Raw genomic sequence first — 23367 nt, 5'->3', positions numbered from 1 at the left:
CACACAAAGCAAAACAGCAATGAAAAGGAATGTCCAGCGAAAGGATATTGTGCCAAAAGGAGATTCTTCTTTATTGAATAAAAAGCCAGCATACAGGAACACACATGGCCAATGTGACGCGTTTCAGGTGTCATAGTGCACCCTTAGTCGTACGACTTTAACAAGCCCAAGCAGTTTCAAGTCTGTGGTCACAGGCAAAAGGGAGAGGGGATCCCCCACTGCCTGCTTTTGCCAAATTTTATTGCCAAAGGTCGGTAGTCTATCTCCTCACTGCTCCCAAAGCTTTAGGAGCCTAACCTGGGATGAGTAACATTATAGAGCCTTATACACCATTTACATTCTGTTGGAGGTATATATATATATATTTTTTTGTTTTTTTTGGGGGGGGGTCCTGACCTATACCTAAGTGGTTGCAGTGTATCCCCCTGTAAAAGTATACAGTTAAATAGGTTGCCCGCTACCAGAAGGAAACCTTGGAAAAAAATGTAACTGTCCTTTTAAAGTTATACAATAAGGACAGTCTATATATGGACATTTACAGAACTTTTAAGTGGTATCAGCCTTTTAGGTGTGGACAGGAATTCAATTATTCTGAATAGAGGGTTTAAAGAATCTTTTGAAAGAAATCTTTAAAAAAAAAAAATTCTTAATTTTTTTTTTTTTTTAGAAAATTTGGGTAGAAATTAGTTTTTACATTTTTTTTTAACCCTGTATTGAGAATAATTTAATTCCTGTACACACCTAGAAGGCTGATTCCACTTCCACTTCTATTTCCTTGTCACCTTTGGGTAGGGTGTAACGTAGTACCTCAGTGTAAACAGCGTTCATTCTCATAGGGGGAGATTTATCAAAACCTGTGCAGAGGAAAAGATGCCTAGTGGCCCATAGCAACCAATCAGATCCCTTCTTTCATTTTTAACAAGGCCTCTGCAAAAGCCACTAAATTCCTATTCATTTTCATTTACAGAACTTTACTGGAGATGCCAGTCAGTCGTCATCTTCTCTTGCTGAGCCCCTTCTATAGTGGTAATACTGCTGACAGCCACCTGACATATTCTAATATAAAGCAAAATGTGCATCAGATGGCTGTATGCAGCGCAAGCACTCTGGAGAGCGCTTAGGACAGTGTTGTCCAAACAGTGTGTCTCCAGCTGTTGCAAAACTACAACTCCATGCATGCCCGGACAGCCTTTGGCTGTCCGGGCATGCTGGGAGTTGCAGTTTTGCAACAGCTGGAGACACACTGTTTGGAATTCACCGGCTTAGGAGGAAGAGAGGAATGAGGTCCCTGCATTTTCTGTCTGATAGTGTCAACAAGTAATGTCACTGGAGCTTCTTTACGTTAAACAGATATCTGGGACAGATGCCATGCTTCCGATCTGCCACCCTTGGGTTGATATGGCATCTGTTTAGCAGATTTTTTTATTAATTTTTTTTCCTAAGGATCCCAGATTCACGAAATAGTGTAGCCTACTATGCTAGTCCATACTTCATGTCTCGCAGCTCACTCATGTATAGTGGCCAGAGGCCAAGAGAACTCTCTTTTAGCCCCTGTCTGACAATGAACTACTATGAAAACATTTCAGCATGTACGTCAGCAGCTTTCCCGACATACATGCTAAATGTGAGGTCAAACCCTGATGTGAATGCAATCTAATAGTTTTTTTCTTTTTCTTCTTGAACCCCCCTCCTCCTCCAGACAACCCGCTCCCCTCCCCCCTTCCCCCCCCCCCCGACAGCACGCAATCATTTAGGCTATTTTCAGGAAAAATGTGCACTTCTCACCTAAGTCTTTCTAAATATTTAAAAAGTGAAGGTTTATGTAGCTCCATTGTTAATACATGAGGAAACAGGGCTTATTTTGACAATGGATTAACATGACATGCATGAATAGCATTAAACAATGCTGAACACTGTTACCTGCAGCTCGATTGTGCCTGTGGCATTCTTCAAGACGCTGACAGCCTGAGCGTGAGTCATTCCTTCAGTCGGAGTGCCACAAATACTAACAATCCTGTCACCAACCTTTATGGACAAAAATAAAAAGTGGTTACAAAGACTAGATGGTAATAGACCATAGTAACAAAATACATCTTATTATTACTGGAGAATTGTAGATGTGAATCACAGAGCTCTAGACAAATCTAGAAAGAGGAATATACGTAATTATCTGTTTCCCCAATGGTAACAAATGTAAATCGCTTCAGACACAATGGGTTTTCCAGCTAAAAGAATAAAACAAATAAACATATCTGTGCTCTGATGAGTGATAGGTGTTAGATTAGTGGTGGTCTGGCTGTTGGGACCTTCACTTACCAACTAGACCCCTACCTCCAACTGAACAACCATAGCAAGGAAGAGTTTGAATGGAGCGGCAGTAAAGCACGCAAGCTGCCATTCAAGTCAAATCCATGGGTGTGATGGAAACAGCTTAGGTGATGTTTTTGGATGAAATACCCTTTGAGGGTAGGCTCACACTTAACAGATCTGCAATGTATTTTAAAGAGTAACTTTTAATATATTGTTCCTTATGTAATTAGCAGACACCTTCCCATTCACTTGCTTTTAAAATTATCAACATAAATATGTTTAAAATGTAATATAAAAAACGGCCACTAGGTGGCTCTGTTCTTTTCCCTGCCACAATTAATACAGTGCGTTTGGTCTCCTCCTGGCCTGGCAGGAATCCAAACTCAGGAAGTGTTTCTCTGCACTGAGCATGATTGACAGCTGCACAGAGCCTCATTGAAAGCTGCACAGAGCCTCATTGAAAGCTGCACAGACTGAAAGCTGCAAAGAGCCTCACTGAAATATGCACAGAGCTAGAGGTCTTCTATTCATCCCAGCACTGCAACGATGTGAGGGCAGAAGTGGTCACCCAGCAGGCTTCAGTGATGTCATGCTGGGAAATGGCCACTTTCTCCTGCTGGTAGATTGCACTATGTGAGCAAGAATAAAGCTTCTTAAAGCTCAGAATTTTTTTTAAGGGTGAGAGGGGTGTTAGGAGTAGTTAGGGAACATAGTCTGAGTTAGTTTAGAAAAGTTTATTTGGTGACAGGTGCTTTTTAACCCCTTAAGGACTCAGCCCATTTTGGCCTTAAGGACTCAGACAATTTAATTTTTACGTTTTCATTTTTTCCTCCTCGCCTTCTAAAAATCATAACTCTTTTATATTTTCATCCACAGACTAGTATGAGGGCTTGTTTTTTGCGCGACCAGTTGTCCTTTGTAATGACATCACCAATTATATCATAAAATGTATGGCGCAACCAAAAAACACTATTTTTGTGGGGAAATTAAAGCGAAAAACGCAATTTTGCTAATTTTGGAAGGTTTTGTTTTCACGCCGTACAATTTATGGTAAAAATGACGTGTGTTCTTTATTCTGAGGGTCAATACGATTAAAATGATACCCATTATTACATACTTTTATATTATTGTTGCGCTTAAAAAAAATCACAAACTTTTTAACCAAATTAGTACGTTTATAATCCCTTTATTTTGATGACCCCTAACTTTTTTATTTTTCCGTATAAGCGGCGGTATGGGGGCTCATTTTTTGCGCCATGATCTGTACTTTTTTTTGATACCACATTTGCATATAAAAAACTTTTAATACATTTTTTATAATTTTTTTTAATAAAATGTATTAAAAAAGTAGGAATTTTTGACTTTTTTTTTTTCGTTCACGCCGTTAACCGTACGGGATCATTAACATTTTATTTTAATAGTTCGGACATTTACGCAATACCAAATATCGCAATACGCGATACCAAATATGTCTATAAAAATTTTTTTTTACGCTTTTTGGGGGTAAAATAGGAAAAAACGGACGTTTTACTTTTTTATTGGGGGAGGGGATTTTTCACTTTTTTTTTACTTTTACATTTTTTTTACATTTTTTCTTACACTTGAATAGTCCCCATAGGGGACTATTCATAGCAATACTATGATTGCTAATACTGATCTGTTCTATGTATAGGACATAGAACAGATCAGTGTTTTCGGTGATCTTCTGCTCTGGTCTGCTCGATCACAGACCAGAGCAGGAGACGCCGGGAGCCGCACGGAGGAAGGAGAGGGGACCTCCGTGCGGCGTTATGAATAATCGGATCCCCGCAGCAGCGCTGCGGGCGATCCGATCATTCATTCAAATCGTACACTGCCGCAGATGCCGGGATCTGTATTGATCCCGGCACTTGAGGGGTTAATGGCGGACGCCCGCGATCTCGCGGGCGTCGGCCATTGCCGGCGGGTCCCTGGCTGCGATCAGCAGCCGGGATCAGCCGCGCATGACACGGGCATCGCTCCGATGCCCGCGGTTATGCTTAGGACGTAAATGTACGTCCTGGTGCGTTAAGTACCACCGCACCAGGACGTACATTTACGTCCTGCGTCCTTAAGGGGTTAAGCTGTGGGTCTGCCGGTGACCTGTCCCATAGTGTGCCTCCAGCTGTTGCGATATCTGAGTACACTGCGCAGCGACTTGGGTCACTGGTGGATCTGCAGTGTACAATACGCTGCGGATCCGTTACAGGTGACCCTACCCCTGAGGGTGTATTCACATGTACAGTATCCTGCATATATTTGAAACTGTGTTCAGTCATTTCGTTTACGCTAAGCCCTAGCAGCATAAAATCTGCAGCTTCACATCCTGCGCATCAATTATGCACAGAATACTGTACATGGCAATAAATCCTAAAAGCTTGTTTTACATCAGTTTACATCAGCTGAGCTCAAGTCTGATGAACTGAAAGGTGTCATTCGGGGTGATCAGATCTGCAGCCAGGCCAGGATTTGTGACTGCGATATGGACATTAAACTCTGTAATACACCTGTGTGTAACCAGCCTTAGATGATTAATCTGTGACATAATAGGCATGTTACAAATTTGGAAATCTATACTCAAAAACATCCAGCAGGGAACTGCCACAGCAGGGTACCATATAATTGTGACAGTGTCTCAAATTTGGAAATTTATAGCATTGAGGGCCAATTGAGGGCCAATTCCACAATGAAAGAATCCTCTACATCTAAATAGGGTTTTGAAAACTCAATTAACGTGCATCATATAGAACCTTATTGCAGATTTTGTGGTATGGAACCCTAACTAAAAACCCTAAACAAGGGTGACAGAGTGGCAGAGTCTACCCATATGCACTGTCCAGCAGTAGAACTTAAAGCAGTGGTCTTCAAACTGCGGCACTCCAGATTTTGCAAAACTATGACTCCCAGCATTCCCAGACAGACGTTGGCTGTTCAGGCATGCTGGAAGTTGTAGTTTTGGAGACCACTGGGATATGTGTTTATATGGTTCTCTGTTCTACCCTTTTCTACACTACCCTGTTGGGCCACATTTAGATGAGACAAATTTACATTCAGCAATTGGGTAGTTAGCAGAAAAGCTTTTTTTCCCCCTATGTATTGAACTCTGTATAGTTTGCTTTACACCTTTTTAAAGAGTTACTTCACAAAGAAGAACACAAGTTATGAAGTTTAGTAATGCTCTGGTGGAGGAGCTTCCCCAAGCTTGTAAAAGTCAGAACTTCAAAGAAACCAGGAACAATACATCAGAGTTTTATCTTTGCAAAGCCATTGTAAAAATGGGAGGATGAATGAAGTAATGACGGAATGAATCTGTATTCATGCTGCCATCTGGTGGTCAAATCAAGGTTTGCTATGTAGTTTTTCACTGAATGTAATTTCCACATCACATTCCTAACATCGGAGATTAAATCATTTAACAGTAAATTCCAGTATATAATACATCGTTATTTTTTATTAAGATGTTCTAATAAATGTCACATCACTAAGGGAAGAGGTACAAGACACCTATGTTGTTTAGGGTAATGTCTCTATTGGTACATACTGCCACAGTTTGCAGGAATGGGACCCTGGGTAAAATACTTAAAGGGGTACTCTGGTGAAAACCTTTTTTCTTTTAAATCAACTGGCTCTGGAAAGTTAAACAGATTTGTAAATTACTTCTATTAAAAAATCTTAATCCTTCCTGTACTTAGCTACTGAATACTACAGAGGAAATTCTTTTCTTTTTGGAATGCTCTCTGATGACATCACGAGCACAGTTCTCTCTGCTGACATTATTATAATAATAATAATAAGTCTTTATTTATTTATGGTTGTCCTTAGTGGGATTTGAACCCAAGGCCCCAGCACTGCAAGGCAGCAGTGCTAACCACTGAGCCACCATGCTGCCCTTAGCATACATCTGCTATGCACGGTTGCTAAAATGGACAGAGATGTCAGCAGAGAGCACTGTGCTCGTGATGTCATCAGTGTTCCAAAAAGAAAGGAATTTCCTCTGTAGCATTCAGCAGCTAATAAGTACTGGAAGGATTAATATTTTTTAATAGAAGTAATTTACAAATATGTTTAACTTTCTGGCACCAGTTGATTTAAAAGAAAAAAAGTTTTCACCGGAGTACCCCTTTAAGTACATCCAACACCCGTTAAAAAAAAAAAAAAAAAAACTGTTATAAAGGTCTTAATTACTTTTACCTATTAATCTGTGTTCAAAGAACACAACTTTATTAACCCCTTGACAACCAGCCCAATTTTGGCCTTATTGACCAAGCTCTGCTTTCTAATTCGGACATGCGTTTCTTTATGTGGTAAAAACTTTGGGATGCTTTTAAGTATTCAAGGGATTCTGAGTTTGTTTTTCATTGTACATTATATTACCTTTTTCTGTGAAAGGCCAAGAGTTTAGCAGGAATTTTTTTTAAATAATTCCAAAAAATTCCAAAGTAAGATTTTTTTTTTTTTCAGACCACAGTTCTGAAGTGGATTTGAGGGGCCAGTATATTAGAAGCTATAAATTACATTTAGGAAGCAGATTTTTCATTTTAAATATTTGTTTTTCTGTTACACAACAGGTGCTGGCAGACAAACGCAACTTCATATTTGTTCCCCTATTTCGGAAGTTTTAAGAAAATGTTCTATATGGGACTCTTACACTTTACTTGACACAGGCTTTGACATAAAAGAGCACCTAGTGCATTTTGGGGCCCTCTTTTATTTAGGATATTTTGCAGGCATCATATCAAGCTGCAGGATCCATGGGATGCCAAAACATTTCCGGTACCATGCTGAGGTACATGTGACTGCTTTAAATTTTTTTTTTATAATAATCTATTCTGGTTTTGGGTAGGGTCACATGGGAGTGCATCCACAGTGTATTTGATGGTGCGGATGCGCTGCTGACAGTCACAGAGCCACGGCAAAGCGAGATCCCTGCTGCCGTAGCTCTGCATCTCTGTTAATGACTGCCGGCGGGAAATCTGCAGATACGAGTGGACATACAGACAGAGCTACGGAAGCAGCCACAGGGAGCTCGCTCTGCCGTGGCTCTGTGACTGCCGGCAGCTTCTTATCCGCAGTGTATACGCTTCCGTGTTACCCTACCCTCTGTTTTGTTTTTTTACATAGTTTTTCTATGCGGTACAAAAGAGGTTAACTTTATTCTGCAGGTCAATACAATGAGTGATATATCATTTAATGGGGAATAGACTGTGCAATCCCCAGATAGCAGATCTGTACTGCAGTGTATTATACATGTCAGGGCTGAATTGACAGCCAGAGCACGATTGACCTCAGTAGCAGGCAGATCGGACGTCAAGGATATCATCGGCAATCCAACACCTTTTTCTGCAAATAAGTGATTTCTTTTGCATCTGTGTGTGTGAGTTTTATTTAAATAAAGTTGTGTTCTTTAAACAGGGATGGTAGATAACTGCTCAGATATACACATGCTATTCTAACAATTGATTCTATGTTGCAGAGAGACAGAGAGAAAGAAAAAGTGAAAGACAGAGACATAGAGCGGTAAACATAGAGAGTGGGAGAGAGATAGAGAGACAAAGAAAAAGAGACAGAAAGAAAGAGAGAGAAACAGAGAGAAAGAGAGAGCACGAGAGTGCCTGCTTGAGTAATGTCATTGGCTGCTATAGCAGACAGCATTGTATCCATCATAATGATTAATATGTCCATGAGACACACCTACTGAGAAACCAGTTGTTGAAAACATACATACCCTTAGCTTCTGTGTTTGGGCTACAACTCCATTTGCATGCATCATGGCTATAAAAATTGGAACATCTCCCAGAGGGCTGCCAACTCCTCCAGCAATGCTGATACCTAGTGAATCTGAAGGGCCCTGCAAAAATTACAGAGTTTGTATAGATAACATTGTAATATTTAAAGCGTACCTTAAGCTTTCAAAAATTTCTGATGTCCTAGTGAAATGTCAGAAGTTTTTATTAGTAAAATCCCTGGTACTAAGACCCCCACAATTACTATAATGTACAGGCTTTATATGGCTTCTGTCAATCCATACATCATGTCGCTATTCAGGCAGAGCAGAGCGGTTACAAGTTGCTATGACAAATCAGAAGTTTTTTAAAAACTTTTTAGGTAGCCATTAACCCCTTAATGACGCAGGACGTAAATGTACGTCCTCGTGAGCTGGTACTTAATGCACCAGGACGTACATTTACGTCCTAAGCATAATCGCAAGCATCGGAGCGATTCCCGGACCATGCGCGGCAGGTCCCGGCTGCTGATCGCAGCCAGGGACCCGCCCGTAATGGCAGACATCCGCGATCCCGCGGATGTCCACCATTAACCCCTCAGATGCCGTGATCAATACAGATCAGGGCATCTGCAGCATCACGGTCACTTAAATGGATGATCGGATCGCCCGCAGCGCTGCCGCGGTGATCCGATCATCCTGCATGGCAGACGGAGGTCTGCTCACCTGGCTCCGCTGCCTTCCCAGCATCTTCTGCTCTGATCTGCCTTCCCGCAGACCAGAGCAAAAGATGACCGATAATGCTGATCAGTGCTGTGTCCTATACATAGCACTGAACAGTATTAGCAATCGAATGATTGCTATAAATAGTCCCCTATGGGGACTATTAAAGTGTAAAAATAAAAGTAAAAAAAAATGCGAAAAACCCCCTCCCCCAATAAAAACGTAAATTGTCCCATTTTCCCTATTTCACCCACAAAAAGTGTTAAAAAAATATTTTATATACATATTTGGTATCGCCGCGTGCGTAAATATCTGAACTATTAAAAAAAATGTAAATGATACCGTATGGTGAACGGCGTGAAAGTAAAAATAAAAAAAAGTCCAAAATATAACATTTTATTTAAAAAAAATAAATTAATAAAAAATGGATTTAACAGTCTATATAAGCAAATATGGTATCACTAAAAAGTACAGATCACGGCGCAAAAAAATGAGCCCTCATACCCCCGCTTATACGGAAAAAATAAAAAGTTATAGGTCTTCAAAATTGGGGATTTTAAACGTACAATGGTTAAAAAGTTTGCGATTTCTTTTAAGCGCAACAGTAATAGAAAAGTATGTTATTATGGGTATCAGTTTAATCGTATTGACCCAAAGAATGAAGAACACATGTCATTTTTACCATAAATTGTACGGAGTGAAAACAAAACCTTTCAAAATTAGCAAAATTGCGGTTTTCTTTTTAATTTCACCACACAAATAGTATTTTTTTGGTTGCGCCATACATTTTATGGTAAAGTGAGGGATGGAATTACAAGGACAACTGGTCGTGCAAAAAACAAGCCCTCATACTAGTCTGTGGATGAAAATAAAAAAAGAGTTATGATTTTTTGAAGGCAAGGAGGAAAAAACTAAAACGTAAAAATTTAATTGTCTGAGTCCTTAAGGCCCAAATGGGCTGAGTCCTTAAGGGGTTAAAGAGGACTTGTGGTCCGCCAGACATTATGACTTTTTAATACCCCCTGAAAGCTTAGGGTGACCTGAATCTAGAGGTGTTCTTATTTTATTAATATGCCCCCAATTCCTGACATATGAGGGATTTTGTACCCCATCTGACTTGACTGTCCGTCAGATAGGCAACCTTTACACCGTGTGCTGATGCTGCCAGTGAGGGGCAGTGATTTACATAAGAAGCGTGCTGGAGCTGGCTGTATGTAATCACATACCATCCTGCAAGTGTAGAAGATGATGGCGGTAGTAGTACCTGCAGAATACTTTGCCCTTCAGATTCCTCATGTTGTTTTAACTCCCCAGAGATGAACTAGTGCAGCACTAGCTCCCAGCTCACAGTTCCATGGTAAAAGAGGCTCTTAGTGTAGAGGCTGTAGGTCCTGGCAGGGTATAGAGCAGGAACCGTGCACTGTAACACACACACTGACAGGGCCTTTACACTACAAATCATTCTCAGACCCTGTCAGTGTGGAGCTCACAATGTGTACATTCTAAGTGCACGGCTCCTGCTCTATACCCTGCCAGGACCTGCAGACTTTATACAACAAATGTTTTAAGCACAGTACCGTGAGCCAGGATCTGGTGCTGCACTCGCTAGTTTCCGGGGTATTGAAACAAAAGATTGTGCAGATACAACTACCCCCATTATCCTCTACACTTTCAGGATGGTATGAGAGATCTCAGCACACCATTTATGTAAATCACAGCCTCTTACAGCAGCATTAGCATACAGTAGTGTAGTGAAGAGTACACACCCCTCTGATGGAGTCACTGACAGTCAGGTGGAAAACCAAAACCTATGTATTCATAAGATAAGAATACCCCTAGACTCAGCAGACCCTAAGCTTTCAGGAGGTATTACAAAGTCAATGTCTGGGGAGGCCACTGGTCCTCTAAGAATTTAGTATTTTGGGCTTTTCTATGCTTAACTTAATAGTGAGATATCAAACCTATGTTATATATTTTTACTACAAATAAAAAATCAAACAAACAAAAAAAATAAACAGATATAGTATGTTTTTTTCTAAATATAAAATAATACCTTTATGATGTCAACTGTCCTCAGTCCTTGGATGTCAGAAGCTGTGGAGGGGGAAAAAATTACTTTAGAAGTGATGTGAAGTGAACAATGGATATATTACACCTAGAACAGAGCCAAGCTACTAAAAGTTGGGAAGACAAGGTGACCTCTATGATTTTGGAAGAATAGTGCAACACAAGCAATGCCAGTCGGTTGTGCTAAAGCAGTTACCTAATTTCTCAGTCTATGTACTTTACAACAATAGGGGAATTTATCAATGCTTTCACCATACACATGATATGAAAAAGTCACACATTTCTGTGAATTGCTTTTAATTTTTGAGCAAAACACAGGAAAAGTCATACGTTTTTGCACAAATAAGCAACTGCTCAACACTTTGCAACAATATTTTGTAAAAACCTACACAAATTCCCCCCAACATGTATTAAACATATTCTTACCTGGGACACGCATACAATTCTGCTCAAGGCAATTGACCAAAATATACTTTTCAAAAAAAGTTATGTGAACACTAAGATAACACATCCTAGATCTGAATGAATGAACTAATCGTATGAAATACTATCGTCTTTACATAGTTGATTGTGCTGACAAGAAAATCACATAAAAATAATCAATGGAAATCAAATTTATCAAACCATGGAGGTCTGGATATGGAGTCACACACAAAATCAAAGTGGAAAACCACACTACAGGCTGATCCAACATTGATGTAATGTCCTTAACACAAGTCAAAATGAGACTCAGTAGTGTGTGTGGCCTCCATGTGCCTGTATGACCTCCCTACAACGCCTGGGCCTTCTCCTGATGAGGTGGCTCCTGGACACTCCGTGATGCAACGTGGCGTTGGTGGATGGAGTGAGACATGATGCCCCAGATGTGCTCAATCGGATTCAGGTCTGGGGAAATGGCGGGCCAGTCCATAGCATCAATGCCTTCCTCTTGCAGGAACTGTTGACACACCCCAGCCATATGAGGTCTAGCATTGTCTTGCATTAGGAGGAACCCAGGGCCAACCGCACCAGCATATGGTCTCACAAGGGGTCTGAGGATATCATCTCGGTACCTATTGGCAGTCAGGCTACCTCTGTCAAGCACATGGAGGGCTGTGCGGCCGCCCAAAGAAATGCCACCCCACACTATTACTGACCCGTCACGCTGGAGGATGTTGCAGGCAGCAGAACGTTCTCCACGGCGTCTCCAGGCTCTGTCATATGTGCTCAGTGTGAACCTGCTTTCATCTGTGAAGAGCACAGGACGCCAGTGGCGAATTTGTCATTCTTGGTGTTCTCTGGCAAATGCCAAATGTCCTGCACGGTGTTGGCCTGTAAGCACAACCCCCACCTGTGGATGCCGGGCCCTCATACCACCCTCATGGAGTCTGTTTCTGACCGATTGAGTGGACACATACACATTTGTGGCTTGCTGGAGGTCATTTTGCAGGGCTCTGGCAGTGCTCCTTCTGCTCCTCCTTGCACAAAGGCGGAGGTAGCGGTCCTGCTGCTGGGTTGTTGCCCTCATACGGCCTCCTCCACATCTCCTGAAGTGCTTGCCTGTCTCCTGGTAGCGCCTCCATGCTCTGGACACTACGCTGACAGACACAGCAAACCTTCTTGCCACATGTCGCATTGATGTGCCATCCTGGATGAGCTGCACTACCTGAGCCACTTGTGTGAGACCCCGTCTCATGCTGCCACTAGAGTGAAAGCACCACCAGCATTAAAAAGAGACCAAAACATCAGCCAGGAAGCATAGGAACTGATAAGTGGTCTGTGGTCACCACCTGCAGAGCCACGCCTTTATTGGGGGTGTCTTGCTAATTGCCTATAATTTCCAGCTGTTGTCTGTTCCATTTGCACAACAGCATGTGAAATTGATTGTCAATCAGTGTTGCTTCCTGAGTGGACAGTGTGATTTCACAGAAGTGTCATTGACTTGGAGTCACATTGTGTTATTTAAGTGTTCCCTTTATTTTTTTGAGCAGTGTATATGATTAAGTAAGAAATATCTTATAGCACTAAGCAATATCTGAAAGGCAAGAACTTAAGATTAAAGAGGAGTTATGGTCAGTATATAAAAAAAATCAAGCTTTTCACCAACACTGGTATTTTGTTGCTAGCCTCCAACCATTTCTGATATAAACTGATTTTACTACTTGGTTAACCTCACTTTTCTCTAGACCAGTGTTTCCCAACCAGGGTGCCTCCAGCTGTTGCATGCACGGACAGGACAGGCATGCTGGGAGTTGTAGTTTTGCAACTGGTTGGTTAATATTATGTCCAGTAAGGCGCCCCCTCTGGTCAGGCCCTGCACCATTTGGGACAGATAATTGTCTTTAGCTATAGTCAGAAACTTGTTTCCTTTATGAGATTCACAGGTCTCAGTCTCCAAGTTTATATCAGAATAGTTAAAGTCCCCCATTATTATCACATCATTTTGATTTGCTGCCTTGTTTATTTGCCTCATTAATTGATCTTCTGCCTCTTCCATTATGTATGGTGGCTTATAGTAACTATCAGCAACCCCTATCAGATTTTTTTTATCTTTATCTCCATATATTTTTACCCATAATTACTCCACATTATCGTTTCCCTCCCAAATATCCTCCCGCACTGCGGCCTTCAGACTGGACGTTACATAAATACAAACTCCTCCCCCTTTCCGTTTTGTGCGATCCATTCTGAATAGACTATAACCCTGTATGTTGACCGCCCAGTCAGGGAGGGAGTATTTACACCCCACTGGCATTTGACAGATCTTTGGAACAGTGGGCTGTACAAATTAAAAATTACATTTTTCATTTTCATGGACCACTGTTCCAAAAATCTGTCAGACACCTGTGGGGCATAAATGCTCACTGTACCCCTTATTACATTACGTGAGGGGTGTAGTTTCCAAAATGGGGTCACATGTGGGGGGTCCACTGTTCTGGCACTATGGGGGCTTTGTAAACACACGTGGCCTTCAATTCCGGACAAATTTTCTCTTCAAAAGCCCAATGGCGCTCCTTCTCTTCTGAGCATTGTAGTTCGCCCGCAGAACACTTTACATCCACACATGGGGTATGTTCTTAGAAGAAATGGGGTTACAAATTTTGGGGGGCTTTTTTTTTCCTATTTTCCCTTGTGAAAATGAAAAATTTAGAGTAACACCAGCATTTTAGTGAAAAATTTTGAAAAGATTTTTTTTTTTTTTCGTTTGAAGAATTTTCATTAAACAACTGTGGGGTGTTAAGGCACACTATACCCCTTGTTACAAAATGGGGTCACATGTGGGTATTTCTTTTTTTGCGTTCATGTCAGAACCGCTGTAAAATCAGCCACCCCTGTGCAAATCACCAATTTAGGCCTCAAATGTACATAGGGCACTCTAACTCCTGAGCCTACACATGGGGTGTTTCCGTACTCAGGAGAAATTGCGTTACAAATTTTTGGGGTCTTTTTGTCATTTTAACGCTTGTAAAAATAAAAAGTATGGGGCAACACCAGCATGTTAGTGTAAAATTTTTAATTTTTTTACATTAACAAGCTGGTGTAGCCCCCAACTTTTCCTTTTCATAAGGGGTAAAAGGAGAACAAGCCCCCCAAAATTTGTAGTGCAATTTCTCCCGAGTACGGAAATACCCCATATGTGGCCCTAAACTGTTTCCTTGAAATACGACAGGGCTCCAAAGTGAGAGAGCTCCATGCGCATTTGAGGACTAAATTAGGGATTGTATAGGGGTGGAAATAGGGGTATTCTACGCCAGTGATTCCCAAACAGGGTGCCTCCAGCTGTTGCTAAATTCCCAGCATGCCTGGACAGTCAATGGCTGTCTGGAAATGCTGGGAGTTGTTGTTTTGCAACAGCTGGAGGCTCCGTTTTGGAAACACTGCCATACAATACGTTTTTCATTTTTATTGGGGGGGACAGTGTAAGGGGGTGTATATGTAGTGTTTTACCCTTTATTATGTGTTTGTGTAGTGTAGTGTTTTTAAGGTACATTTGCACTGGCGTGTTACGGTGAGTATCCCGCTAGGCGTTTGCGCTTGAAGCAGGAAACTTACTGTAAACCTGCCCGTGTGAATGTACCCTGTACTTTCACATGAGGAGGCAAACCTCCAGCTGTTTCAAAACTACAACTCCCAGCATGTACTGACAGAGCGTGCATGCTGGGAGTTGTACTTTTGCAACAGCTGGAGGCACACTGGTTGGAAAACCTTCAATTAAGTTCTGTTACCTAACTCAGTATTTTCCAACCAGTGTGCCTCCAGCTGTTGCAAAACTACAACTCCCAGCATTTACTGATCACTGAAGGGCATGCTGGGAGATGTAGTTATGCAACAGCTGGAGGTACGCAACTACAACCCCAGCATGCCTAGACAGCTGTTTGGGCATGCTGGGATTTGCAGTTTTGCAACATCTGGAGGGCTACAGTTTTAGAGAACACTGCACTGTGGCCTTCCAGATGTTGCAAAACTACAAATCCCAGCATGCCCAGACAGCAAACAGCTGTTTGGGCATGCTAGGAGTTGTAGTTTTGCAACATCTGGAGGGATACAGTTTAGAGACCACTGTATAGTGGTCTCAAACTGTAGCCCTCCAGCTGTTGCAAAACTACATATTCCAGTATGCCCAAACAGCTGTCTGGGCATGCTGGGAGTTGTAGTTTTGCAACATCTGGAGGGCTACAGTTATAGACCACTGTATAGTGGTCTCAAACTGTACCCTCCAGATGTTGCTAGGCAACTCACTGGCTTCCGTAGGATCCAGCCGCACGATATTGTCGCCCGCCCATCTCCATCGCCCGCTGCCTCCGGATGGGTAAGTGGATCTTCTGCCGTCGGTCCTCTTTGGTTTCCCCGTTCTTCCCCGCCTATTGTGGGTGGGCAGGACGGGGAAAACGAAAGTCAACCCCCCCACCCCCGATGTGCTATTGGTCGTCGCTTCTGGCGACCAATAGGAGGGATAGGAGGGGTGGCACCCCTGCCACCTCACTCCTATCCCTTCAGGGGGATCTTAGGTGTCTTAGACAACCGCGATCCCCCTTATATTCCGAGTGAACGGGTCACCATAGACCCGTAATCACGCAAATCGCAAGTGTGAATTCACTTGCGATTTGCCGCGATCGCCGACATGGGGGGGTCTGATGACCCCCCCTGGGCATTTGCACAGGATGCCTGCTGAATGATTTCAGCAGGCATCCCGGTCAGATCCCCACCAAATCCAAAATTGCTGTTTTTTTGTCATATAATATTCCAAAAAAAAAGAAAAGATGTAATTTTTACCGTAAATTGTACAGCGTGAAAAAGAAACTTTCCAAAATTAGCAAAATTGTGGTTTTCTTTTCAATTTTCCCACACAAATAGTATTTTTTTTTATTGCACCATACATTTTTATGGTAAATTGAGTGATGTCATTGCAAAGGACAACTGGTCTTGCAAAAAACAAGCCCTATTATTCATCTGTGGATGGAAATATAAAAGGAAAAAACAAAAATGCTAAAATAAAATTGGCCTGGTCCTTAAAGGACAACTGCAGCCATAACAACTGCAGGATAGGGGATAAGTGTTTGATCGCGGGACCCCCCGCGATCTCCCAAACGGGCCGTGGCATTGCCGCTCTGTGTGAGCAGCTAATGCGGTACTGATGATGCGTTACTAATGATGGTACGCCCCCTCTCCATACAGCTCTATGAGAAAGGCGGGAGGCACAAACGCTGCCTCCCCGCCTCTCCCATAGAACTACATGGAGGAGGCGTTGCAGGAGAGCAGCAGCAGAACCGGGGCCCCATGCAGGAGATCGCAGGGGGTTCCAGCGGTCAGACCCCCCGCGATTAGACACTTATCCCCTATCCTGCAGATAGGGGATAATTTGTTAGGGCTGCATATGTCCTTTAAGGCCAAAATGGGCTGTGTGCTTAAGTGGTTAACAGCAAGGCTTACTGTCATTCTTTTTGGAGGTATTCTCAGCTGACTCCACTGCTGCAGTACCCGCTGGTGGGAAATTGAATGATGTAAGACTGCTGCTGCCGTCACTGACCTACAGGAAAGAAAAAAAGGACTTTTAGTGATATTTCAGTGCTCCAAAATTTTTTTTATAGCTCCTTTACATTATACTGGCAAACAATGTATGTCTATGGGAAGTGTAGTTTGAACAAGTGATTGCAAGAATAATCGCTCCTTCAAACCCCTCCTGATATGTGTAAATAACCAAAAATAAACAGCAAAATTAGCTATTGAATAAAAGGTTCTAAATGAAAAGTCATCCTCTAATAAAAAAGCATCGTACAAGATACAACTGATAATGTAAAAAATATGAATGCATATGTTTCTGTAGGCTCTCACAGATGGAGATATTTAAAGGGACGCTGGACGGGGTGACTATTTCGAGTACCGCATGCCCCAATGACTGCTTGAGCCTCATTAGCATACTGTGCAGGACAATTTTAAAGCTCATATTCTAAACTATAGAGAATGGGCAGGAGGACACCTGGACCTGGTCAGAAACCTTGTTTTACTCTATATAACATGCTGTCAGCAGTTATATAGGGCAAAACCTAGTGACATGTTCCCTTTAAAGGAGTACTCTAGTATCAACTGGTACCAGAAAGTTAAACAGGTTTGTAAATTACTTAATCCTTCCAGTGCTTATTCGCTGCTGAACACTACAGAGGATATTCTTTTCTTTTTGGAACACAGAGCTCTCCGCTGAATCACGAGCACAGTGCTTTCTGCTGACATCTCTGTCCATTTTAGGAACTGTCCAGAGCAGCATATGTTTTCTATGGGGATTTTCTCCTACTCTGGACAGTTCTTAAAATGGGCAGAGGTGTCCGCAGAGAGCACTGTGGTCATGATGTCAGCAAAGAGCTCTGTGTTCCAAAAAGAAAAATGTTTCCTCTGTACTATTCAGCAGCTAATTAAGTACTGGAAGGATTATGATTTTTTATAGAAGCCATTTACAAATCTGTTTAACTTTCTGGCACCAGTCGTTAAAAAAAAAAGCTTTTCCACCAGAGTACCCCTTTAAGAAAAGGTAATCATGGGACATGGGGGGATTTATCAAGACATTAAGAACACTTTTTTTAACGGCTTTTTTCTCTATGTTTGTCGCACAAAATGTTGTGTGATGGGTCATTGCAACTTTTTGTTCGACAATTGCTGACTTCAAACGCTTAAGAATTTACACCACTCTTTGTAAATGCCCCCATTGTTTTAGACATATGGTCAGTTAATCAATTTGAAATATTTATGGTCATTCCCTCCACAGCCTGGAATGGCAGATACCAAAGAATACACTGGATTCAATTAAAAAGCATATGGGGGGGAGATTTATCAAAGCCTGTACAGAGGAAAAGTGGTGCTGCTACCTATAGCAACCTATCAGATTCTTTCATTCTTAAAAAATGCCTCTTTTAGTAATCTGATTGGTTGCTATAGGCAACTACTCCGCTTTTCCTCTGCACAGGATTTGATAAATCTCCCCTATGGAGTGGAGGCTATAAGTTTAGTGTTGTTTGCCTTGTTATACTAACACTTACTTGACTGCCTTGTGAAGTCCGTCTTTCAGAGTGGAATGGTCCAGCTTTGATTCTTCCAACTTCCAGTTTTACTGTACCTAAGGAACACTTAAATAAATACATATTAATGCAATGTACCAATTACATCCATTTTGGAATAAATCTCACTTAAAAATATTTCTTTCCCACCTATGTATACGGGGAGGGGCGAGGGAGCAAAGGAATATAGACATTGAGCTACATTACAAAAATATACTAGCTTTATGTGGATTTATGCCTGGAATTGAAATCTTAAATCCTCTGAAAAGACAGATGTATGCATAACATTCTGTCTATTCAGGAAAGTCAAGAGGGAAACCAACAAAATTGTTGTACCTTGTGTAGGGTCAGACCCATATAGACCTACCCCAACATGCGTTTCACTGTTGGGCGCTTTGTTGGGGGGGGCGAACAGCATCCAATAGTAGAGCCTTGGGGTAGGTCTACATGGTCTTACCCTTCACATGGTATAGAGTTTATGCCCATTTCCCCCATAGCTTTGTCTGGTGTTTCTGCTATTCTGTAATACATATGCATATACTTTCCTGCACTATCCTTCCTATTTTAGATGCACTTACAATGCGTTTGGCATATATTTGTAAGCCATCCCGTGTACACTTTTCACTATATGTACTGGTGCCACTAATTTATAGGTTTTTGTGATTTAATATTTTGACCTTCTGTTAATGGGGTTATTGAGTCAAAACTGTTTTTAACCTATGTGCCTAGGCTTTCAAATTAATCTATCGCTCCCCGCTGGGCTCTCGAATTAGGGGTCTGTTCTGTGGACGCTGACACGTGGCCTTTCGAAGTCTACAGTACCGCTCTGCCAATCCCTGGTCGCAGCAGTGTCTTGCCTCAGTCAGTGATTGGCAGATGGCACTGTGTGCTACGTCAGTAGCCGATTCTGCAATATGCAGCTATGAGAAGCCAAGTGTCAGCAGCCGCAGACGGGACCCCCTGATTCAAGAGACCCACAGGGTGTGAGGGAGGTACTTATTAACTTTTTTTTAATTTTATTTGCAAGTCTGAGAACATTGGTAAAACACAGTTTTGACTGCATAAGCCCTTTAATAAAGATCATGTGTGTTTTATTCTCATCCTGTTGGTAGCGTATGGTTCTTTTGAAATTTATATTATTTTGCACACTACGGTTCCATTGCTTCTTCGAGTGTATCTTTGGGACATATTTAGCAAAATAAGCAGAAAGTGACAGACTGGTCTAAAAAATAGCTACTCTTTGGTGCACACTGTTAATAAATAGAATAAAATGCATTTTCTCCTGTTCTTTTCACCAAAATTTTAAATGAAAGACAATAGTACAAGAGGCCCAAAATGTCCATTGAGTGGAATAATAAAAAATAAAAAAAATGCAATAATGCCCTTTCTTTTGGTTTAAATTTTTTGTTCACCATTCAGTAAAGCGGACATATAACTGTATTCTGCAGGTCAGTATCATTATGTCTATACCAAATAAGTATAGCAATAAAGAAGAAAAAGGAAAACACTGAATATGCATCAGCACACCAACACACTAATATTAAATAAGTGTGCAAATTTTATTAGATATACACATTGCAGAAAAAGGGGAAGGAAGAAAAAAAGAAGTAAAACCATTTAAAATACTGGGCTGGAAACATAAGCACAAGCACTCACCTAGGGAGGGGCCATGAACCCCCTCACCTAGAAACAGGCACCCGTCCTATTAATTAAATAATGCGTCACGCCATACATATAAGACCATTATGCATCATAGATATAGGCTATGCAGAAAGGTGTCTGCGTATATAACAATAAACAGTAATTCAAAATACTGACATAACCTATAATACTTGCAAGTCACAGGCATAAATGAAGCATATGAAAAGATGGAGGACTAGACCAGATGTACGAGGTCAATGAAAGGACGGGGCCACAAGAAGCCCGGCTTCTTGTGGCCCCATCCTTTCATTGACCTCGTACATCTGGTCTAGTCCTCCATCTTTTCATATGCTTCATTTATGCCTGTGACTTGCAAGTATTATAGGTTATGTCAGTATTTTGAATTACTGTTTATTGTTATATACGCAGACACCTTTCTGCATAGCCTATATCTATGATGCATAATGGTCTTATATGTATGGTGTGACGCATTATTTAATTAATAGGACGGGTGCCTGTTTCTAGTTGAGGGGGTTCATGGCCCCTCCCTGGGTGAGTGCTTGGGCTTATGTTTCCAGCCCAGTATTTTAAATGGTTTTACTTCTTTTTTTCTTCCTTCACCTTTTTCTGCAATGTGTATATCTAATAAAATTTGCATACTTATTTAATATTGGTGTGTTGGTGTGCTGATGCATATTCAGTGTTTTCCTTTTTCTTCTTTATTGCTATACTGCATACCCTTTGATACACTGATCAGCACCCACAAATGTTTACTAGATTGAGCCGCCAGCTTCTTACACATGCTTATACCAAATAAGTAACATTTTGTTTGTTTCACAAAAAAAAAAGTGCTTTTCATCTCCATATTGTGAGCCCTATAACTATTTCACTTCTTCTATGGAGCTGTCCAAAAAATCAGAAGCAGAAACCTTTTGTGCAAATAACCATGTACCAGGTGCAGCAAAAAACAATGAGGTCATAGCATGTGCTCTCTACTGATATATTCCCTTTCTGCATTCTTTACTGTTAACAGCTATGAGCATGTATGCAGAACAGGCAGATAAAGAATTGGGTGCTGTATATTCATCTTTGCATTAAATGGTCACAACATTGTGGTTCTTTTAGCACAAGTTAAAAGTGCAGAAGATACCAAGATCTAGTTCTGGTTCAGCAGTGGCTGCAGTCTCCTAAAATAACCACATGGGGAATCAATAGGATTATTAAACAAGGCCTTTCGAGATTCTAGTTATTGCTGCTCTTTATTTTATGTTCTGCCATCTGGAGTCATCAGATGTAACTTGCTATTATTATCCAGTTATGGATCTCCTGAGTCATTCAGTATATGATTACAGCCATTCTATTGAAGTCATTTTTGTTTTAATAAGCCTCCTCCCTTAGTTTCATGATTTAACAATAGGGCCTAATGGAGAGTAATTGCAGTTGATGGCACACTTTTGGGGGTGAAGACAAAAGGTGCCAAAAGAATTAAGTGCAAACGGACCAGTCTGATAGCCAGCTTTCATGTTGATTATTGTTTACAGGGATCACAAACCTCTCTGTGCACATAAAAAGCTTCTCTCCATTATATGGCAGCTCCAGAGCATAGACTTATACAGAAACATTCTCAAATTGAATGGCAATTTATTGACCATTATTGGGAATAAAACCATATTTGCAAACCTTCCTTACTGATCACCATAAACATTTTAATCAATATAGTCCTGTAATAAGTAGAATTTTTATGCTTACCGTAAAATCTCTTTCTCTGAGGATCCATTGGATGACACAGAGACCGTGGGTATATCTTGCTGCCACTAGAAGGCTGAAACTAGGCACACAAAAAGAAGTCGGCCCCTCCTGGCAGGATATACCCCATCTACTGACTCTGAGCTAATTAGTTTAGTCCCAAAGCAGCAGGAGAGGACAGACAGAAAAGGAACCCAGCAGGTGTCCGAGGGAACCAGACAAAAAAAGAACTGAACACAACCCCTCGGACAAAAAAAACGAACCATAGTAACCAAAACAAAGTGGTGGGTGCTGTGTCTCCCAATGGATCCTCCGAGAAAGATTTTATGGTAAGCATAAAAAAATTACTTTTCTCGGTCGGCTCCATTGGCTCAACAGGCCGAAGCCCTATTGCGTAGTTCCCTTGAAAGGCTGGGACCTTCCCCTTATAATGGTGTGATTCTGAGATGGCGGAACGGATCCACCGCTAAATGGTCGCCTTAGAAGCCGGAAGACCCTTCAATGACCCTCCGGAATCACAAAGAAAGTATCACCCTGCCGGACAGAGGAGGTGACGGAAAGATAGATCTGTAAGCGCAAATCACATCAAGACAATGGAGGGAACACTCCTTGGTATTGGATGGAGCCGGACAGAAGGAAGGAAGAACGATCTCCTCGTTCATGTGAAAGGAGGAGATCACCTTGGGCAAGAAGGAGGGAGGCGGCCGAAAAACAACCTTTTCCTGGTGAAGGAGCAAGAAGGGAGAGTGACAAGAGAGCCTCCAGCTCAGAGACCCTCCTAATGGAAGTAATGGCAATGAGGAAGGCGACCTTCCAGGAAAGAACATGAAGTGAAGCATCACGAAGAGGTTCAAACGGAGCTTCCCTCAAAGCACCGGGTTGAGATCTCAAGGAGGGGTAGGAGACCAGTACGGCAGAGCCGCATTGGGCTACGCCCTGCAAGAAGGTGCGGATGTGAGGGTTGGAAGTCAATGGCCATTGAAAGAGAATAGAAAGAGCCAAAACTTGACCTTTAAGGGAGCTGAGCGCCAAACGCTGATCCAGACCAGATTGCAAGAAGGCAAGGAGGTGCGGAAAGGAAAATATAACTGAAGAGATGGACTGAGCCTCACACCACCTGAAATAGGCCTGCAGCATGGTGCGAATCACCCCGGAAAAAAAGGCCAAAGGGAAGAGCCATGAACTGGAAGGGACCTGCTGGAACAGCAAAGTAGAGAAATCGCTGATGGGCGGGAAAAATGGGGATGTGCAGATAGGCGTCCCGGATATCTACTGAGGAAAAAAACTCCCCTTGATCCATGGACGCGACCACTGAGCAGAGGAACTCCATGCATAAGTGGCGTAGCTGCAAGTGGCGGTTGAGCAACTTGAGTTCCAGAATGGGGAGAGCAGAGCCCCCTTTCTTGGAGACTACAAACAGATTTGAGTAGAACCCTGAAAAACGATCCCCTGGAGGAACTGGAACAATCACCCCCTGAACAAGGAGGCGACCTGAAAGGCAGCCAGTAACCATCGGATATGATGTCCCGAACCCAGGAGTCCTGAACCTGAGCTAGCCAAATGTCCTGGAAAAGAGAAAGATGTCCTCCTACCCAAGAAGAGGATACGGGTGGA

At 41.9% G+C, this 23367-nt stretch overlaps 1 protein-coding gene across 7 annotated transcripts in view; it reads right to left on the bottom strand.

Annotated features, from left to right (window-relative positions):
• The window catches only part of MPDZ (multiple PDZ domain crumbs cell polarity complex component), a 151274-nt gene that overhangs the window by 9236 nt on the left and 118671 nt on the right, over positions 1-23367 (bottom strand). For all 7 annotated transcript variants that reach the window (XM_056521362.1, XM_056521352.1, XM_056521381.1 and 4 more), the window contains 5 exons: positions 18349-18435; positions 16751-16847; positions 10827-10867; positions 8054-8176; positions 1921-2025 (listed from right to left, as the gene is read on the bottom strand). In XM_056521362.1, coding sequence (XP_056377337.1) covers positions 1921-2025; positions 8054-8176; positions 10827-10867; positions 16751-16847; positions 18349-18435 — 453 coding nt within the window. The remainder of the gene's footprint in view (positions 1-1920; positions 2026-8053; positions 8177-10826; positions 10868-16750; positions 16848-18348; positions 18436-23367) is intronic.

Source organism: Hyla sarda, chromosome 1 (assembly GCF_029499605.1).
Source record: "Hyla sarda isolate aHylSar1 chromosome 1, aHylSar1.hap1, whole genome shotgun sequence".
Classification (NCBI taxonomy): Eukaryota; Metazoa; Chordata; class Amphibia; order Anura; family Hylidae; genus Hyla; species Hyla sarda.
The sequence above is the reverse complement of the archived record's forward strand: the minus strand, read 5'-3'. Positions and strand labels throughout refer to the sequence as shown.